The sequence below is a fragment of the Hippoglossus stenolepis genome, chromosome 6, assembly GCF_022539355.2.
Source record: "Hippoglossus stenolepis isolate QCI-W04-F060 chromosome 6, HSTE1.2, whole genome shotgun sequence".
NCBI lineage: Eukaryota > Metazoa > Chordata > Actinopteri > Pleuronectiformes > Pleuronectidae > Hippoglossus > Hippoglossus stenolepis.
In genome coordinates this window covers 4,220,664-4,241,785 of record NC_061488.1, presented here as the reverse complement: position 1 = coordinate 4,241,785, position 21,122 = coordinate 4,220,664, and the positions used below count along the sequence as shown (strand labels likewise).

General features: G+C 46.8%; 1 protein-coding gene across 1 annotated transcript in view; it reads left to right on the top strand.

The window, feature by feature from the left end:
- plxna2 (plexin A2) overlaps positions 1 to 21,122 on the top strand; it is a 165,323-nt gene that overhangs the window by 25,665 nt on the left and 118,536 nt on the right. The window contains exon 3 of the mRNA XM_035158656.2: positions 2,396 to 2,578. Coding sequence (XP_035014547.1) covers positions 2,396 to 2,578 — 183 coding nt within the window. The remainder of the gene's footprint in view (positions 1 to 2,395; positions 2,579 to 21,122) is intronic.

The following is a 21,122-nucleotide window of genomic DNA, read 5'->3' as shown; positions in this document are numbered from 1 at the left end:
AGTAAATTACAAATTGCAGTCCGAGCGCCCGTCCGCCGGTCCTTCGCTAACAGCAGGTAGCCAGCGAGCTCAAAGCCCGAGAACCTTAATTATACCCCCAGCTCCCATTCCCGTCTTGCAGACATTTCACTGTGTGCACGCTCACTCACAGGCCAAGGCTGAGGCCCGGGAATGGAACTGATGGACTGAGCCAGGGGATTCGGACGCAGCAGCCAGTCAAAGATTTATCGCCCAGCCGTCCAGCCTTCTGCCATCTGGAGATTCTCCGTCGTCACTTCCACGGAGCAGAGCCGTGATAGAATCCTCTCAGTATCAGGCTGTTTGTGTGTCTGCGAAAACGCTATCGTCCTTTCTTGCTTCTTGCTAATGCCCCAACAGCTAATTAACGACTTGTGAGAGCAAGGGGGAGCCGCTGCTGATAACACACCGATATACCCTGGGAGCGAAGGTATCCTGTCACATCCAATTCATCAGTCATTCTAATTCCACACAAAGTAAAGCACTTGATGTCCTTGTTAAACACGATTATGCAGTTTACTGTTGAAGCCGGCCACGGTTACAACTGTTTGCTCCCTATTGATTAAATATTATGCTGTATTGTGAGTTGCTCAATAAGAACTAATCACGCAGAGTAACAGTCTCCTTTTTTTTAAGTCTCTCCAGAGCCCTGCTAAAAGTAATCAATGTCATCTGTGTGAGAGACTGTGGTAAAACCCACATTTCTGCACTACTGGAGATTTGTGAGGAGAAAAACAACAGAAAAACATCTGCAAGAAGGTGAACAAGCGAACGCAACCGCACGGAGTCCAGGGGGGATTCGGGTCGGATGCCAAGTCTGCTAAGTGTACATCATCTAAACAGTCTAGATGTAATCAGAACCACATGGTTTGGAGCCCAACAGACCATATGTGGAGTAGCTGCATGCATGTGAGGGAGTAGATATTGATAAGCCAAAGTCTGGAGCGCGCACGGACGGCTGCCTCTGGAGATAGCTGCTTGCCTTCCTGTCCATTCTCTGCGTGAGCATGTGTAGTCAGCACATGTTTAAAACAAGCATTAACCAGTTATGTACAGCACATTTAATTTTATAACCAGAAGAGTAAAGGATAATTTAAGCTCAACAGAATTTTTTTTTTTTCTGCAGTGGAGTATAGCACAATAGCTCTGTGCTATTTTGGGCCAAGGGAAATAAAAGGAAATGCCATAAAGTGGGAGGCGTGACTGTACGAGCGGAGGCGATTATTCCCTGTCAGCATTATCGCTTCTGCTCTGCTCATGGAATTGTGCATAGAAGTGAGCGGCTCTGCAGCCGTAGTGCACAGCGCGTGGCTGAGCTGCCCCCACCATAGTGGGAGATGTCACTCAACGTGGTCCGCTCACACCGTTCTGACAGGGACAAAGAGACAAGACAGACAGGAGATAGACATACTGACAGAAGGAGAATTAATGAGATGGGGTTGGAGAAAGGGGAAATATATACAGTATCTATAGGGTGAAGAAGGTAGAGTTTGTGAGGAAGAGACTATGGGATGTTTACATGGCAGGCTTGTCGGACCATCTCACTTTACTCCACGTGGCATTTTGAGGCCAGACTGTCTCCGCTGACCTGATTCGACACCAGAAACTCCACTGTCTTGCTCCTTATTCACCTCCTCCGCCTTCCCCGTCGTCTCTTGTCTCATAATCTCATCTTCATCTTCGCTCAAAGCAAAAAATAACAACGCCTAAATGTTCCTCAGAAGTCAAACGTCACAAGACTTTACCCCGGCGGGTTATTTCCTCCCGAATGTGTAAATACAGTTCATCGCAGACACTTATGCATACATGCATATTTCAGGGTAGCATGGTTATAATGCACGGTGATTGCCAGCGCGCGTAGTTATCATGCAGGGTGCGTTTTTCAGAGATGTGATGATAGGCCGGGGTAATGAGCCACGGTGAGAGCAAGGTGGAGCTCAGTCAGGCGGAGCTGAAACATGTCTGCCAAGTGGAACAGAAAGGCAAACGTTTGTCTGTCTGGGAGACTCACTGCTGCACCTCCGCCTGGTTCCGACCTCCCTCCTCACACTCACCTCTCTCACCCTCTCATTTCCGTCTCAGACACAACTTTGACCATTTGCTCTCAGTCTGTCAACTTCGTTTTTCCTCCTTACTGAGTCTTTCATAGTTCTCTGCTCCTCAGCCCCTCCACTCTCCTAATGTCTTATTTTGTAAGTCTGGCTCTCTAAGGTCTTTTAATCCCTCCCTCTTCCTGTACTACATTTCATTACAGGGGTTCGTTTGATGTGACACATATTCCCTATCACCTTTTTTCTTTTTTTGTGTCTTTTATTAATTGTCTTGTCGTTTGCTCACACTTGGCTCTCTAACCTTTGTGCCTCCTGTGTTCCTCCAGCCGGTGCCCATTGACGACTCTTTCTGTGGCCTGGACATCAACCAACCACTGGGAGGTTCCCAGCTGGTCACCGGTCACACTCTCTACACCGACACCCGCGACCGCATGACTTCTGTCACCTCCTACGTCTACAATGGCTACTGTGTGGCCTTTGTGGGCACCAAGAGTGGACGGCTAAAGAAGGTGAGTGCCAGCTCCTCTCCTCTTCTTGGGCCTGTAGCAGGAGATATGTGCTCACTCCATCACTGGGATACATGAGGACTCAGGCCTGTCCAGTGGTCCGTGGGGCACAGACACTGTGAAGTGGTCCTATTTCCGTGCAGATGGATCATGGTCACAGGGAAACTTATCTCCTTAATATTTAATGCCGGCTGTCAAAGCGTCGGAAAGGGGTAATGGCGATGGCCAGCTCACTGTAGTGGTTATTACCAGCTCCTTGTTATGTGAGCTCCAGTGTTGCAGTGTTGAATAACCTGCACTGGCCCATTAATTTTAATAGGCACCTTTCTGCCTGTGGCACACTGCGGGGCGAAAGAGAGAGCAGGTCCATGCACTAAACCTCCCAGTGTTGGTTAGAGAACACAGACGCCTGCTGCTGTCCGGTTAATAATCACAGATTTCACCCTGAAACAAGGCATCAGGTGAGATTTCGACTGAATGGTGAGGAAAGTGAGTGCTTTGCGGTAAAATGTCAGAAATATCTGTGTTTTACTGATTAATTTGAAACGTCTCTCCGGACAGCTGCTGCTTGGACTGTACGTCGAATGTTGAAATGTTAGCGTGTGTGTTTCGATGCAGATAACGCGTGTTTGCGTGAGGGCATTGTTTGTGCTGCATACTGACGAGGCTCTGTGGACGACATTCAGACAGCTGGTTGAAGGATTTGTCAGTATTCGCTTGGCTCCTCCTCCCATGGGGCTGCTGTTTGGAGTGACAGCAGGAGTGTGTCACAGGGCCATAACTGGCTCATACAGTCTGCCCCCCCCCCCACTCCTCCTAACAGCTGCATGCAGCTCAGAGAACGACACCGAGAGGGGAGAGGAGGGCTGCTAAAACCATTTTGATACCTGGTTTGGCAAGTTCCTTTGTGATTTAATTTACTGGCAATGCAACACAAATGGTGCTGGCCGGAGTTATTTTGGTCTCCATCTATTCATAATTAAATCAATACACCAATCTGACTGCGGTGGAGAGAATATTCATTCGATGTAATCCCCCATTTGGGCTATTTAATAATTTACCACCCTTTTCTACTTTGGTTACATTAGATGAGACAGAAAAATATGTTTTCCCCACTGTGCTGCTGTTGCCTGTGTATTATTTTTATCCTCTCTCCACACTCTTGTCTGTAGCTGCCACCTGCCTTCCCCCCAGTCCTCTATCTCTCTTTCCTATCCCTATTTGAGAAGCCATGCAAAGTAGCCTTGTGGGCTGCTGTGTACTCTTCACAGGGGCATGACTGTAACCACAGTAACGCTAACATGGGCTGGAATTAACCAGGAGATGAGAAGGGCACCGAGAGAATAAGAACCCTGATTCAGGGGCCAGGACAGAACACGTAGAAGAGCATTCAGCCCGAGAGAATATTGTTATTTTACAATATTCACAAGTATGGAGTTTCTCCCTTCATCCAATTCGCTGTAGCGTAGATGAGGAGATGCAGGAAATTTACTTTCGCAAAAGATGACATGAAAACTGTCTCTCAACACTATGAGGCATGAGAGCAATCGTCAGTGTAACGAGTAATGAAACATTGATTATCTCTCTCAACGAGCGGCACAGAACTGGAACTGCAGACTATTTGTACTGCAAGTTCATCTGTGCTTCTGGTGTCTGCTCCTGTTTTAGTGTAACATCGCTGCGAGTTTGCTGGATTCTATTTGAACCTGATTTGTTTGAAATCGCGTGACGAGACCAGGCGCTGCCAGCACAAAAAAATATTTGCATTAAAGTACGACGTTGGACAAGGACATGTTGGGATTTGCATGCAAACGATTCGACCAGCATGGACAGTTCCTCAAATGTGCATGAAAGAGACAATGACCACATTTATCCTGCAACAGTGTGGAAGGAGAGAGAGCATTGTTTTTTTTAAACAGGTGATGGAAAATCAATAATGCTGCATATCAACACTGCCAATGTTAAGGTGGGGGTGTAAGTGTGGACTAGGTATTACCTGCAGGGACTTCCCTATAAAATCCCCATAAACATAAATCATTTAAGTTAAAGCCATGTTTTAAGTTTAGGTTAAGGGGAGGGTGCAGGTTAGGGTGAGTTAAATAGTCGTTAAAGTTGGATATATTAAAATGTGTGTGTGTTTCAGTGCAACTGGAATATGCGAAGGGTGCCTTCCACTCTCTCCCTCAGGTGTCACGGGGAGGGCAGAGGGATCGGCCCCTGTCTGCAGCTCCTCTGCAGGAAGCTGATAAGCTCCTTCAGTGTTGTCTGAGACAAGTAGATGGGGAAGGAGGGTGCTGCAGGCCTCCTTCAGATCGGAGCGTGACACAGCTATAGGGTGACACGATTTGATGCTTTGCTGGTAATACAGTTCCATACCTTCACCTTTTTTTTTTTTTAATGCAACCAAGAGAGACGGACAGATGGAGAGAGAGAGAGAGAGAGGGAGGGGTGTGTTGTGTGAAAATGCACGGTTCAGAGGTGCGAGCCATGATGAGGGAAAAAAAATAAAATACCAAAAGAGTATCAAGAAGAGGCAGAGATAGAAGGAGAAGGTGCTGGAGGAGGGAGGAAGAGACTGTTGAAATGTGAATTTAGTGCCGCCAAAGAAACCAGGGCTGCACCGCTGCCTGTAATTGGATTGGCTCCCTTCCCAAAGAATTCCCCCCCTCCCTTTCCCCCCCCCATCTCCCGCTTCCCCATTCAATCCCGCTCCTCCTCCCCTCCGCCTCCCTCTTGCTCTCCCTGCAGACCGGCCCCTGTATATGCTGCTGTTTCCTCGGCTTTGCTGGAGCACAGTGAAGCAGGAGGGATGGCGCTGGCGGATGCCGCTGCCAGTGGCGGGGTTTTGCAGGGGATTGATTGTGAGAGCGGGGTTAAGAGGATGGGGGAATCAGCAGACGCTAAGGTGAGGAGAATGCATATACAGAGTAATAGACTGCAGGAAACAATAACATTGCAGGTGTGAGTCACGTACAGTGTTCCTCACATGGCGTGATCACGTGAGCAGGGTGTGAAGGGATTACGTTTTACTGTGCGATGTAGGATACGTGTGTGAAGGTGCAGTATTCTCATTCCCAACCTGGAGTGAAGCCTGGTACCACCATACAGCAGTTACGTGTTAAATGTGTAGCATGAGTGTCAGGCGGCTTTCAGAAATGGGTTGTGGACTTCTGGGTGGCACCCCTGGAGGCAGTGATTGATTGTGGAGGGCAGTAGATGTTCACCTCAGCAGAAAGCTGCTCTGAGGCCGATCAATATTCCAGGTCCGTGTACTTTTTCTAGCTTCAGCAAAACCAGTTCCAATCAGGACCAAAAACTAGACCTGCAGTCTGCTCTCAGTTTACGTCAGAATATTTTCCAGTGAGCTTGAATTCCAGCGCACGAGTTAAATGAAATTGTAGATTTACACAGATTCTCACCAGGCTCCGTCATCCACATTATCTCTGGTATGTATCTTCGGACCAAACGACTGCAGCACAGCTCTGTGGGTCAAATGATTGAAATAGGCGATTTATTCTGAATACACATTACCAAAGAATTACATCATCTAAATTGGAATTGGCTGCGCGTTGTTCAGAGTGTACTTAAGAGCAGACATATCCCACATGGGGACTGGGATTGGGGGAGCAACTGTGGCAATGAGGAGGAGAAGAGCAGTGGGTTGGGGGGCGGCACTGCCTTTGATATAGATAGAGATGAAGGGCACGGCCGCACATGTAAAATTGGATGTTGAAAGACCCGTCCCAGCAGCAGATGAATGAGGAGGTTAAAGGAAGCTGAGCCGAGACTCGCTCTGGATTCCCTTGTTAATCAGAGTCAGCGAGAATGAAGATCCTCTATCCCAGCGCTCTCACACGCACCAGCAGGGGTTAAGTGCTATCGAACCGAAGACCAAAGAGATGCATCCCCAGATATTTACGCTGCATTCAACGACGGTTACTCACACCGAGGCTTATTTATTAAACTATGTAATTAAGTAATTAAGCTATGACATAAAAAAATATATGTATCAATTTTATTTCAAGGATGGCACATACCTACATATTCACCTTAATTCCAGTCGCACCATAATTATCGTTCCTCGAAATATGACTGATTTAATTTTCATCAAGATTGATGCCTTATTCCCTGGGGAATCTGTGAAACACCCTTAAAATGTCAAAGTTAGTGATAAGAAATCCAAAATGTAATTAGTTTATTCTTGGCTCATGTCCCATCCTTCCACCAAATTCCATGGATATCCGTGCTATAGTGTTTGGGTGCTGACAAACAAACCAACAAAAAGAGGCAAAAAACGGTTCTTCCAGTAGTTTTAGGCCATTATTTCCTGTTCCTCTAATCTGCACTGCAGAGATTTCCCTATTCAACCACCACACATGATGGTGGTGGATGGTTGTGTTGAACTGAAGCAAGGCGGTTGATTAGTGGTGGGTTGTATCTGCAGTAAACCATTCATGAAAGAAAATGTCTTCCGGCTCTTTATCCTTCAAGCCTTTAACGATGATGTGCTGCATTCAGCCTAATTGAATCTTCCCATCATGCCCTGATAAATAATCAGGAAATGGTTTGGATGATGCCCCTGGCAGCTGATGGGGACAACTTGAAAGGGTGGTTCAGGTGTTTAACTGGACAAACTGTTGAACTGGTTATTGTAAGCGAAAGGGGCCACGGCTGTGACATGTGGCCCCCGAACGGGCCTGAATGGCAGCGTGGACGCGTGTTGTGCCGACAGTGCTGGAGTGTTGCTGAGGGCCGCAGCTGATCGTGGGGCGCAAAGTGTCGGGGACTTGAAAGGCTTGTAAATGTAGGCAGCTGCTCCTGCAGGGCCCCGGTGGACAAGTGGTCAACCCCCTTGATCCCCTCTCTCGCCCCTCTACACTGTGCTGCGCTCACCCCGTAATGAGCCTCAGGGAGTTGGTCCTCCCATTCGTCGCCCTTAGAGGGAACGTGATCCGAGCCCAGAGGCTGCTCACCTGCTCGGCTTGTCCAGGTTCTGCTTTGGTGTGGTCGGGCTTTGCCCAGTTTGGACATTCATGTGGAAGCGAGGGATCGGCCGAGCAGATTGGTTGTCCCCTCTTCTCCGACCTTTTGGTCTCTGTGTTTGCTGTGGCACACCTGGGTTTTCCACCTGGTGATGGAGAGGAAGGATGAGGAGAGAAGAGGACAGCTGGGGGAGGACAGACATGGAGGGACAGAACCGTAGACAGATGGGCAGACAGACCACCACAGAGCGAGACAGGGGAAGAGGTCCTAACTGGCATTGAGGATGATGTCCTTAGCAACAGCTGAGGCCCTTGGCAACAACTGAGTGGAAGCCAAACCTGTTCCCCACGGGGTACAAATGACAGTGTCACCTGCACCCCCCAAACCCACAGACACACACTCACTGACCTTGATATGTGAGACACTGCTCACTTCATAAACTTGTTTTATAGTTGGTCAACAAAGCTTCCACAAGGGATTACAAATAAATAACCCACAAACAACAAATTATTTTAATGGCTTTATTAAATATCTCCACTGTTTGACTCGCATTAACAACAATTACATGTGAAACGCTCTGTCGCAGGCACCACCAGGTAGAATTTCTCTCCAATTATCGCCGTCACAAATTATTTATTTCTCTCTGAATCCTAATAACCTCCTCACAACCTTGTTTCCCGACTGGAGGCCGTGGTCCAATTAATCCCACACAGAACTAATGATAACATCCTGTTGTTAAACTCTGATCATCTGCTGTGTTTTGTCTGTCGTGTTTCCAAAAGAAATTAAAACCGTCCTACCGGACACACAGACCACTGACACTTTAAACTACAGCGAAATGACATCATGACAAGTAGCGTGAAGACATAGGCAGCTGAAGTGACGGCTGCCAACGCGTGTCTGTCACAGCCGCACTCGGGACTCTCCCTGCAGTCTTTGTAATCATGTTAAACTAAGCGACGCATCCGCCAGCAGCTGGGGGCCGATAGCGTAGCCTGCAAAAATGATTTTTGCTAGTAAATGAGCAGTTTACTCTCCCAACACAACCGGCAGCGCTTTGCCAAAAAGGATGGATCAAATGTCCGCGCAGGAAAAAGCAGAACCGCTTGGACAAGTGCAAATAAAGGTGCATTTTATTTGGAGATGTCTTCCACAGCGGGGATAATAAATATTATCCTGCGGGACTGTGAAGTGCTCAATGAACATCTGCTGTGTAGTTTGTGGGGGATACCCGCTGATCAGCAGGTGGTCTGAATGCAACGTAACTTCATGTGGAACTTCAGAGCCTGAAAATTCCACCTGGAACCTCCGGCTCTACTGAGTTAGGAATTTTGAGGTAACAGGTTTTTGTGTTTGTAATCGGTATTTGTGTGTGAAAGTCGTTTCCACAGACGCTTTATAACTTAAACCACGTGACTAGTGTGTTCATTGAGGTGCGGACCGGTAGGACGTCTGCGACCTTTATCAACCTGGCCTCCACTTGACCTCGCTCTTGCTCAGTTCTTAAACCTGAGCCAGATAAAGAGGCGGCCGGCAGCAGCCCCGGGCCTCGGCAGCGGCAGCGGCAGCAGGCTGTGTCTTTCATGGCTGTCTTCAGAGTACAAGGCTCTCATTCCGCCAGACCTGGTCCAGGCTTCTCTAAACACTTCACTGTTAAAAGGCCAGCGGAAGACTGAGAGCCCCTGCTGCTCCATTCATCCGAGCCTTATATCTGCTTTTTCCCTCTTAGTCTCGCTGATTTACTCTCTCTCTCTCTCTCGTTCCCTCTCTCGTTCCCTCTTTCTTTTCATAGCAGTGAGTTAAATGTTGCCTGGTTAGTCACCCGGCTGTCCCCTCTCATTTTCCTCCTCTTTCTTCTTCCCTCTCAGTCCCTCTCTCTCCCTCTCTCTCTCTCTCTTCCCGTCTCTTTCTGCGTCTCAGTCTCTCACCCTCTTCTTCTCCTTCTCCTCTCTGCGCAGTCTATTCTAATGACACCGCCTACCCTGCAGTGATCTCATTAATCACATTCAAACAGCTCTCCGTTGCTTTCTGCCCTTCTATCTGTCTCCCTCTCCATTCTCTGCCTCTAATTGCTTGCTCTTTTCTCTGCCAGTGTCTCGAAGGAAGTGTTTTTCATTATCTAACAACAAGAGACAAATACTCATACAGCGCATACATTTTACTACGGATGGATTTTATACATGTAGGCTTCATTTAGCCGCAAGATATGCAGGAGTATGCATCCATGCCAATGGAGCTAAATCCCCACAGACACAAAGACAGAATCACATATGTCCATAAATATGTTGTGCACTACCTCTTCATTAATTTATCACAGAGATCACTTTTTATGTCTGAGCACAACACTTCAGTTTATTCATTAGATTTGTGATTGGCGATGCCGTCCATTTCTTTTAGGAAACAAATTACCCTGTGGATTGCATCCCATAATTGGACATAACTTCATAAGTGAGATTAATTAACCCATTGTTGCATTGAAGCACTTTCCCAGACGTTTGCCTGTAGAAAGAGAGAATTGCTATAATTCATTTTCTCCAGCATATTGTGTTATTAATTAACATTTAAATTAAGTTGAGCATTATTTACATTGTTATAGAAGATTTTTCTCATGTTTGGACGAACTCGGGATCTTAAAGTGAAAATGAGAACCAGGTCTTGGCTCCACTTTCACCCTGTTGCTCACACACAGAGTCTGGGAGACACACTAGGCCTGCGGCGGTGGATTGTGTGGTTTCCACCAATGCTGGGAGCAGTGGTGTCATTAGGATTGGGAAGCCGCATCAAACGCTGCTGGCCGCCCACATCCATGTCTTCCTGGTAAGGCATTCAAATGAAACAAGTACAACTGCGGGTGAATATTCCCAAATGTTTCCCCTAATGAGAGGTGTCCTTTTCCTTTCTAGCCCATGTATCCTGGCAATCGCATGTTTTATGTGCAATAAAAAAACGACCAAAACATTATCCAGGGGAAGCTGTGTTGGGAGGTACGGCCTCCCGGTCTTTCAATATTCCTGTTTGGTCTGCAGCCAATGACGGCACCACGGGAAGAAGATTTGAAATTCCTAGAAATCCTTATCAGTTGTTGCGTATAGCTGTTATTGATCTTCTACTGTGGAAAGTGCCTGGTACGGTTGTAGGTCTTGTTATTTTTTTTCTTGCCTGAGGTGTAAGTCTCACAGCTCCAGTGACTTCCAACAGTTCTACCAATTAAAGAGACAATTTCTCTCCCCGTCAAGTGAACTTCAAGTTTTCTGTACTTGACTTTTGTCCTCTCCGGTTTCCAGCTGGCATGAAGTAAGATTTATTTTTTTAATCTTCCCTTTCCCAACTGACCTTGTTGAAGTGCGCGGAGACGAGGGACGGACAGAGAAAGAGTAAACAACTTCAGGACAGAAAGAAAAAAAAAAAACTGATTAGTGAGCCACGTCTTTCAAAGTGGACGTCTGGCTCCGTGCCAGGCTTTATTGATTTGCTTTACAAAGCACTTGAATGGGCCAGATAACTGCGATTAGCCAATTCATTACTGCTGGCTATTAGAGTGGTCCAAAATTAGATAAAAAGCAGAGGAAGGACAGAGAGGGAGCGAGGGGAGAAACTCTAACTTTGTCAACTTGCACACAAACTGCGACCCACAACAAAGGGAATCTGTTAGAAGTCCTTGATTAAATTCCCCTCTATTTTACATGCAGCGTAATGATCGTCCTTATTAGAGGCTGATACGAAATGAAAAACATGCATTGTTTATGTGTTTGATGGCATGCATAATCATTCTACATTACTCGAGCAACCAAAACAGCATTGCTCTCATCTACTTTGCAAATGCGCACTTTCATTTCGAGTGTCTCCTCGAGTCGCGCGGCTCTAATAGATCTCAGAAATGAGAACTGTTTTGGCTTTGATGATATACTAAACTGTTGTCTGTGCGAAAGGCAAACCGAGTGTGACAGCGACTAATGTTTCTGTCTGATACCGCGGCGGCTTTGCTGCTCCTCTGTCTCCCACTTCATACAAGACAGCAGCGGTTATCAGGGCCCTCGCCGTTAAGCTCGCCGGCGTGACAGCATTGTTTAATGCATTTCTATGATCACACGGTGTTTACAGGGCACTTTCATGAGCTCTGCACAAATCGTTTCTCTGATATATGTGGATCGACATTGTACAGCCATCATCATTTATTCTGAGTGTCCATCCTATAAGAATTAGGGATTGGGAAAAGATGCGGTGTTCTTTCTTGCTGTGACACAAAATACAGCATTTGTCCTGTTCTCCTGTGACATATTCCTGTTTACCTCTGAAAAACCTTGACAGTGAATCTCTGTGTCGGTGAACGATTGAGGCAACGAGGGCCTTCATCATTTTCTCTGAATTCCCTCTTGGCCCAATTTTCTTCCCACATTTGTTCTGGGCCCCTTATATTTTTCTTCTTCTCCCACTCACTCCATCTACCGCTCTGACCGCAGGGCTGTGAAGTAACTCCATCCAGCCATCAGCTTTAATGAACAGTGATACCGCGCTAATAGCGTGTGATAATATTTCATGCCATTGATAATCCCAGCTCACTCAGCCTTTACCTGCTCGATCACTCCTGCACCTTTAACACACGCGGACACATTAGGCATCTTCTCCTCTTGACAGCTGAATGTCAGGTCCTGGCCTCGTGCTGTCGTGAAATGGAGCCGTCAGCTTTGACTCCTTCTTAATAGTCCGGCCGTCCAGCGAAGACGAGCCACCGTCTTAATGGGATTGGACAGTTCCCCCTGCATCGCTCAGAGAATCTGAGACTCCACCCGAGCTTCATGGTGTCTTTTCATTTCGAGACAAAACCTCGTGTTTTCACCATTTAGTTTAAACTAGTGCAGTTTGTACTCCTGCTTGTTTGGAATGGGCTGTTTGTTTGCTCTTCCCTTGGCCCTTAACAATACACATGCCAAGTGGGAAGTCGATAAGATGAACTGTTCTTGAGATTTGCGTTCGACAGACAGACAGACAGACAGACAGAAAGATATTTCGGGAATTTTAAGATAGATATAAATGAGCATAAAGTTATATTTCACTTTCCTTGTGTGCTTTACAGAGATGGGGCCGGTATTCATCCCTCGCAGCAGTGTCATAAAGCACACTGTCACGGCCATATAACACCATTACACACCACACTATGACTGGCGAGTTTGAAATAACGACAGGAAGAGGAAGATGTGTGGGAGCCGCCAGACGCCAGATATCGTTTGAATGGAGATAAACAATAGAGGGGAAGTAAAGTCCATGTAAGAGCCTATATGTGATATGTCAGAATGTGTCGGTGGATCGATGCATGGACAGACTCTTCATAATAGGAAGGAAGACAAGTTGAGGAGTGAAGAACTGAGGGAGCGAGAACAAGAGTGGACCAGCACCTCCATCACCAGAAAACCCATCATGCCAGTCCACGGAGAGGGCATCAACCAGGTCATGATATCAAAGAACAGAGCAGGAGCCCGGGGGCCTCTCCTGGTCACAGGTCAGCTCAGCCACCGCTGTTATTCATTAAACCATAATGGTTAGCGGTTGGGAAAACATTATCTGGGCCTCTGGTAACTTGACTTAACGTGAGGGTCACGGCCAGAGAGAGGGGTGAGACATCCCCTCGCTCGGTGACATGGCGGCACTGTGTCGGTTTGGATTAGCAGTTGAGGCAGAGAGGTGACGATTCGAAGGAATCGCAGCACAGCGGCAAACCATCAACATTCCTCTGTTTTACTTCGCTGAGAAGGAGAGTTAAACATTTCTGTGGGGAATAACCTGTTACCGTCAGTCATGGTTAAGTGTTTTGGTGCATTTGGCAGCCACAGTTTGGTGCTGCTGGAAGCAGCTGTTGCCTCAGTGGGGTGTGTGGATGGCGGGGGTGTGCCGCGCATACATATGTGTGCGTTTGACCTAAATTAACTGACTGTGATAATGAATTAGCGGAGAAACGGAGAAACCGAGTTGGTCTTGCATCAGTTAAACTCCGTGATTAGAGGGCAGGGATCTTGTCGACATCGTTTGTTTGTTGCTTCCCTAAAGCTTCGTACCGCTGCAGCTGAAGGTTTGTTTGTGTTTCATTACATGTTCCCTTTTTTTTTCTCGTGCACATACAGATTTTACTCACTTGTTTGTATGAGAGAGGTGTGCGAAAAACTCCCTTGATCATACATTCAAAGGACAGTATGCATTTCACTATATTTCATCACATGCACACACATGCACATGCACTCTCTGGGGTGGGGGAATTATGCCTTGCAACTGATTAGGAAATGAGAACCACTTGTGTCATGAGTTTTTCACCCTAATAAGCCGAATTTGTTGTGGCTGGCGGAGCGGTCGGGTGCAGGTATGCGGTGCTGCGAGCCGGCTCTGAGGGTCGGGGGTGGGTGGTGGAGGTGGTTGTAATGGGAAGATGTGGCAGATCAGATGACTGCGTCTGAAACGGGATAGGATGATGTTTGGGTTACGCCATGCTGCGACTGCTGTCCTCTTTAGATAAGACACACTTGAACAAAATGCAGCGGATCAGATTAGCGTGGCTGATCAGGTTTCCCAGCAGGTTGTTGGCTCCCACTGTCTGAACATCTTGACGAGGAAAACGCTGCTCGTGCTAAACACACTGCAGAACAAAGGGAGTGGAGCGGAGGGATATACCCACAGTTGTTGTTGAGCTTTAGTTGGAAAACAGATGATGACGGAACATGGATTTTGCTGAATTCAGTCGTGAGCGGTACGGCGCCTGCTGTTAACACGGTAAACATCCATGCTTTTGTTCGCCGAGTCTTGCTTCTCTCCATCTGCAGATTTTCTCCAGGGTGAGGTTAGTGTTTCTGGCGGTGGGAAAGAAATCCTACATTAAAGTGGACCTTCGGGATCCAGTCTGAAACAATGGCAGCAGGATGAAATGTACCAGTCGGGTTGAGTTGGGTTCTATTGTTAAGTTGGCTATTGTGTGACGAGGCGGAAATGGTTTCTGTTCTCGGACCCAGATGAACCCCCTTCAAGGACTGGAGATCATCAGAGCAGATAAACAAGAATATCACCAGAAATGCAGCGTCTTGGTTTGATTCTCTCTTTCTCTTTACATCCATTCACTATATCTCGTCTTCTCTTCTCTTACGTGTCCACTTTTCAGCATCCATTACTCTATTTGTCTCGTGTTGTTTTTCTGAATGTCCAGTTCCTGATCCTTGTCCTTCTCTCCGTCTGTGTTTCTCATTCTCCATGGGTTTTTACCCGTGATCCATCCAGGCCAAGCCACAATCCCTTATAAGGCCAACGAAAGCCCCCATCTGGCCTCTTATTTCCATATCAGATCTCCAGTAACAGACAGGGTTTACACAGGATCAAGTCAGGAATGTGAAGCTGCCTCGCCATCGGCAGTGCCACAAACCCTCCTCTGCTCTCTGCTCCCGGGCGCAGACCTGGTCACACCTCCTCTCCGCACTCTCTTCCCATCCCTTCTCAACCATATCTTCTAATCTCCCTTCTTTATCCTTTCTTGCTTGTATGTCTCTCCTCCTTCCTTCTTGTCTCAGCTGTACCTCTCTCATCTATATTGGTATCCTTTACTTCCAAACCACCTCCACAACAAACACACTCCTCTCCTCTCTTGGCAGCATCTTAGCAGAGCACACATGCACGTTTCGGGGATGGGAACGGCGTGCTCAGATGGTTGCTTGCTCTAAGTTCATAGCTCATGAAGCGATGAAGCCGCAGACATCCAAACAAAAAGACTAAGCCACATCTGAGAGCAAGACAAAAGGAGGAACGCAGTAAAGCCGCACAACACAACTACACAACAAACGCTCTTAAGTATCCCATATTGTAGGAATATCATTTGATTTATTATAAAGCAGGTCTGGTTGCTATACATAAATAATGTGAAAGCATCAAAACGCTCAATCCATGGGGAAATAAGACACAGCCAGCGTTTAGAATCTGTTCCTGTCGACAAGCCGTCAGGACTTCCATAACTTTGTGATGTCACATCGATGCACTCGCTGGCCTCAGCCGTGACCTCTGCGTGCCCACTGTCCAGCCGCGCAGGATCCGGTTTCCCCTGGTGTTTACCTGAAAGCTGATACGTTTCATTTGATCGCTTTTGCAAAGCCTCAGTAGTGTTTTGCTTGGAAAATGGTAAAATACTGGACCTTAAAAAACTATCTGAAAGGACATCTGCTGTTTGGGCTTACACAGCCATTATATTTAAAAGCCCTCTTCCCTTTGTCATCATTACATCTTTGTGTCTTCCTTCCCATCCGTTGTGCACTCACCGAGTCTGTTCCTCATTACAATTTGATGTTTCTACAGGCTTTTTTCCCCCTCCCTGTCAAGCTTATATGTAAAGTGTCGACTTCCCTGTGTGTGTGTCTCTATGTGTGTGTGTGTGGTTTGGTTTGTTGTCATAGAGAGTATGTTTCTGATTAGTCTGGCTCTCGCTAAGCTTTTTTCTTTTACTGCCACATTCGGGCCTTGCCTGGCAGTGGAACCCTCAGAGTGAATCTCATCCAGGCCTTAATTGTTTTAAAAGCCTGGCAGACCCTGCCCCTCGCTTCGCCTCTGTTTGTTCCACCGTTCTATCCTTCGCTCTCGCTCTCTCCTGCACCTCTACCTCCATTCCTCCACACTCTCCTTTGTTCCTGCTTTCTCTCCCAGGGTCTGACACAAATGGAGGGATGAAGGGATGAGAGGGGATCTCATATAGCCTATAATGCTCCTCTCCTCTGGGGCCCGCATAGCTCATTAACCTACGTTAGTCCCCACATGCCTCCAGTAAAGAGAGACACCTGGTTCCCGAGGGTCCGACGGGGAAATGACAAGTCCAGTTTCCTTTCCCTTCATCAGCATCCTAGACACACACAGGGAATGGACTCATTACACCGAAGAGCCGCGCTTTCAAGACCGCCAGGCCTTTGAGGCTATACGCTCGTGGTACCTCCTTCATTGTGGCCACTGCGTTTATTGATGCTGATGGGTTGATTCCTTTGTCATGTAATGTGACATGTATACTACACATTGAAACAATGACATCCACATTATATACGAGCGGCTTTTCATGAATAACAAGCAGCTGCTGCTTTTTTTTTCGCTCTGGAGGAAATTGGCGGAGCGAGTGTTGAATGTAAACAACACAGCTCCTGCTCTGTTCGGCTGGAAACGCACTGGGAGCTTCTGGTGCAGTGGCGAGTCTCAGATTAGTCCTTTTTCAAAGCCAGGGCAGCATCAACCGCAGCCCGGGTTACACATTGAAATTTACACTATGAGTAATTGCCAGTGAAAAGGCTAAATCTTACTTGGGCGATGCATCCCAAATCTGTGTGCCGGTCCCCTGACTGGCTCCGGTTAATCTGCTTGGTGGGGACTTAGTCTCTCTAATGTTCATCTCGTCCACTCTGCAATGCAGAGGAATGCAGAGATAAGCAGAGGGTCCCCACACGGCCACAAAACTAAATACATTTACTCGAACGGGAGATGAATAGATGTGCAGATGGCAGGTTTTTCCATCTATCTTTGTTTAACTATCAGCGACTTCCTCTTCTTCTTCCTCTGTTTCTTTCCACATCTGTCCTTGCCTCTGTTTTTTTCATTCCTCTCCCTGTACTTGTAGATCTCTCAACCATGCATCTCCGCCGCTAAGGCGAGTAAGTTGAACTACATCACTTTAATGTCAGACTTCATGTTTTCCACAACACTGACCTCTTTGTCTTCTGCCGCCTGCAGTTTCTCTATCCTCTGCTCTCCCCGGTTCTTTATTCTCCACTGCTCCCTCTCTCCCTGTGCCGTGTCTGTGTGTGTGTTTGTGTGTGTGTTTGTGTGCGTGTTTGTGTGCGTGTCTGGCAGACACAAGTGAATGCTAGGGGAGTTACAGCGACCTGGAACAGTCTGTAGATTGTCTTTTCACCATTTTCACATTTTCCTCTCCCCTCCTCTTTACTCAGTGCATTTCTTTTCTATTGGGTCTGGCTGTTTCTCATTCTTCTGTCCGTCCCCACTGCTAAGAAATATTAGCATATCATTGCCGTAAGAGGCTTCCAACTTCACAATTAATGGGTTTTTAATGGTTGCCCGGGCCTCACCATTATGTGTCCGGGCTTCTTAGCCTAATCCAGCGGGGACCATATGGGCAGCAGTCGGACTCCATACGCTGGACCCAGAGGTGTATTGAAACCAGTGGGGAAGCAGAGCCAGAGTGTATTTAAATCCAGAGGAGCTCAGGGTTTTATTTAAAACCCAAAGAAAGTTTATTTGTTCAACAACTCCAGGGATTGGACGGCATGCAGGGGGGTCCCCGTCTTTTTAGGAGGTGGATTAATTGTCCGCTAGGGTTTAAGGTGCGAATGTGTGCAAAATGTGTGCACGTGCGTGGAAACACTTAGTTAACGTGACGGCATCTGTGCTGTTCAGATGGGGGGTTCCTGCAACTTAGTGTTCCAGAAAATATGAGCATAGAACTAACATTCGCTGAGCTCTGAAAGACACTGAAGAGACCACCAACGAGCCCGACTCCGTCCTTCGTCTGAGTTGTTGGCTCGGACTGAAACATTACCATAGTGGAATGAACATGACACTTGACATACTGGAAGTGTTGGCACATTTAAAGCCGCTGAGATTTATCGTCACATATTGCATTTATAGTCATGCACTCAGCTTGTCCTGAGGAGGAAGGTGTCTCTGTGTTATAGGTTTATGAGCGGCTGTCTGTTTGGATGAATGTGCCTCAAGTAAATTCTGTTTATTTACTGACACTGTCCTTTCACCTCCAGTTGCTTTATTCATCCCTGAAATTCACCGCGGGCACCGCTCCTCACAGGCAGAGAATTACTCACTTGGTTAAATTCAAACCACTGACCATGCAAACTGTGTGTGTGTGTGCATGTTTTTCTTCTGCCTTTAAAGGACTTGGCTCGATTCCTCAAACTCTAAACGTTACTTTACTCCACCGTCCACTGTCAGTTTGTCGAAGGAAACTTTGATCACCTTCAGACTTTGTCCTCGTTCACTCTTCAGTAAACTCACAGTGATCCAATTTGGAAATCCAATCCTTCCAGATGGACTTGAGAATAAATTACGGAAAAGGTCAAACTAACTGGCCAAGCAGCTAACAAGCCCAGCACACCGTGGTCAACACCTGAGTGGAAAGCAGCCAGAAAAGCTCTTTCCTCATTACACTTTCTGTCGATGGAAAGAAGATTAAAAACGACTAAAGGCTGTGTCTCCTCAGCTCGTGCACCTTTGTCCTCAACATGATCCTCTTAGGCGTCTAATGTAATGCATGTTATATAGAGAGCTTGTGGTGTTACAGTGTGTTTACAGTTCTCGCTCTGCCTTTCTCCTCCTCCCTTACTCTGTGTGGGGGTTCCTGTACTTATACCTTTGTGAGGACCAGTTTAAGAATAGACCCTAGTGAGGACATTTTTGGAAAGTGAGGACATTTTGACAGGTCCTCACTTTCCAATGGGCTGTTTTAGGTTAGGGTTAGGCATTTAGTTTGGATGGTTAAAGTTAGGGTAAGGGGCTAGGGAGTGCATTATGTCAATGAGTGTCCTCACCAAGATAGAAGTACAAATGTGTGTGTGTGTGTGAATGCCAGGCAGTACAGTAAGTGCTGATGCAAGCTGTACTCTCTGCGTCCCTGTCCAGGTAATGGCCTGTAGCGGTACTGTGGCCCGGGGCCTGCCAGAGGAGAAATGCCACCTTAACTAGCTCATTAGCCTTCTTCACAGCCGTTCTCTCTATTCACTTCACAGAGGGCAATGAGAACAGCGCTGGTTTTTACGCAGCCAGTTGTTATTCTGCTCGTGTCTCTCAAGGCTATCAGGACGGAACACTTAGTTTGTTTTGGGAAATGGCTTCTTGTTCTACTGCTCTTTATGCTGTTTTAGAACGAGTGTTCACTCGGTGTGTCTTTGAACAAACAATTGACGAGAGCGTCGAGTCTTTCTATGACTACGCTTCATTGTGCTCACGGTGAGATATCGCCGACGCATCCTCACCTACACCGAGCTCATCCGTTAATCAGGCCTGATCCAGGCGACTGATTGGCCCTATTGTTCAGCGTACAGGCGATTGAAATCTGCCTTCCATTCCCTCTAATAGACAAATACGCATTCACACAGGCAGAGACACACACACACTCACACACACACATACCTGTACGCACTGATACACAAACTCACATCTTCATTATGCCACTTCTTCAGTTGATTGGGGGGTTGTTGTGAGATGTTGATGTGGGACAGACTCAACATAGTTTTTACTCTCTCCTCTCTTGCTGCCTGACATTTCTGCGTTCTTCATTAGGGAGGGGGAGGGAGGAGAGGGAGAGAGAGAGAGAGAGAGAGAGAGAGAGAGAGAGAGAGAGACACAAAATTACATGGAAAAAGCAAAGATTGTAATTAAAACATCAACAGTCGACCTACAAGCCAGCCCTCTTTTACTCTGGTAGCTGCATTCACATCTCGGCGGCTGTTGACTGACATGAGATGATGAGATGTTTGTTTAGTAGGCATGGGAACACAATGGCTGTACACACACACACAAACACACACACACACAAACACACACACACACACACACAGGCCCCCTTCATACACGACATTAACGTTCATGTAGAGAAGTAGATAGCTTTAAGTACAGATGTGAACTCACCCAAGATGCATTGGGATAAAATTGATGAGATCACACTGGAGGTTGGAGATATGGCATCATGCTTTTAGCAGTGGGCACATGAATGTATCCTGAGCCACTTTAAAAGATGATTGAAATTTTCAAAAAGGCCTAGAGCGATATTTCATAAATGTCCATCAAACATCTTGGGTGATTTGTTTTACCCGGAATACACCAAGGAATAGGCTCGGCCTGTATTGTATTGAGTTCCTCTTTTTTTTTAATGTCGGGTAGACTCCAATCTGTTACAAGCAACAATATATTTGCTCTATGCAAAGGGACGTAATGTACACGGTTAATGATAGAGCAGGGAAGTGAGATCCGATCGCAAGTGGTCGCTGGAGACAAATATGGAAGTGCGCTCTCTTGCCAGCTGCAAACTGACGTACTTCCAGCTTCCTGCTTGTGATCGGATCCCCCACGATGCACATTAACACCAGATATGAACAGAACCTCGAACAAGCATGTGAAACGACGATGAGTGTGTCACCGCAGCACCTTGGTTCCAGCTGTGTTTTCTTGTGTTTTCAGCAGGGATTCAAAGACAAAGAAAATGTGTTAAGACCTTGATAGAAACTGCAGCAGTACATTTCTAAAGCTAAGCTTCCTCTCTTTCATGGCTGTATGTGCACAGTCTGATTCTCCCTCTGACTTCCAGTTCACTCTCTGCTCTGTACAGTCAGTTATGTAGCGGCTCCAGTGTTGGTCAGCATTGCCTGTCTGACCAAAAACAGCCCACGGCTCGTTCATACAGTCTGACCCTCCTTTGTCTCCCTCTCTCTCTAATTGACTGTGTGTGAGTCGACGCATGCTTGTGCCTGTGTATTGCATCACCACAACCACCATATCCTGTGTTTATAGCATCAACGTAGCGGACCAGACCTAAGACTGT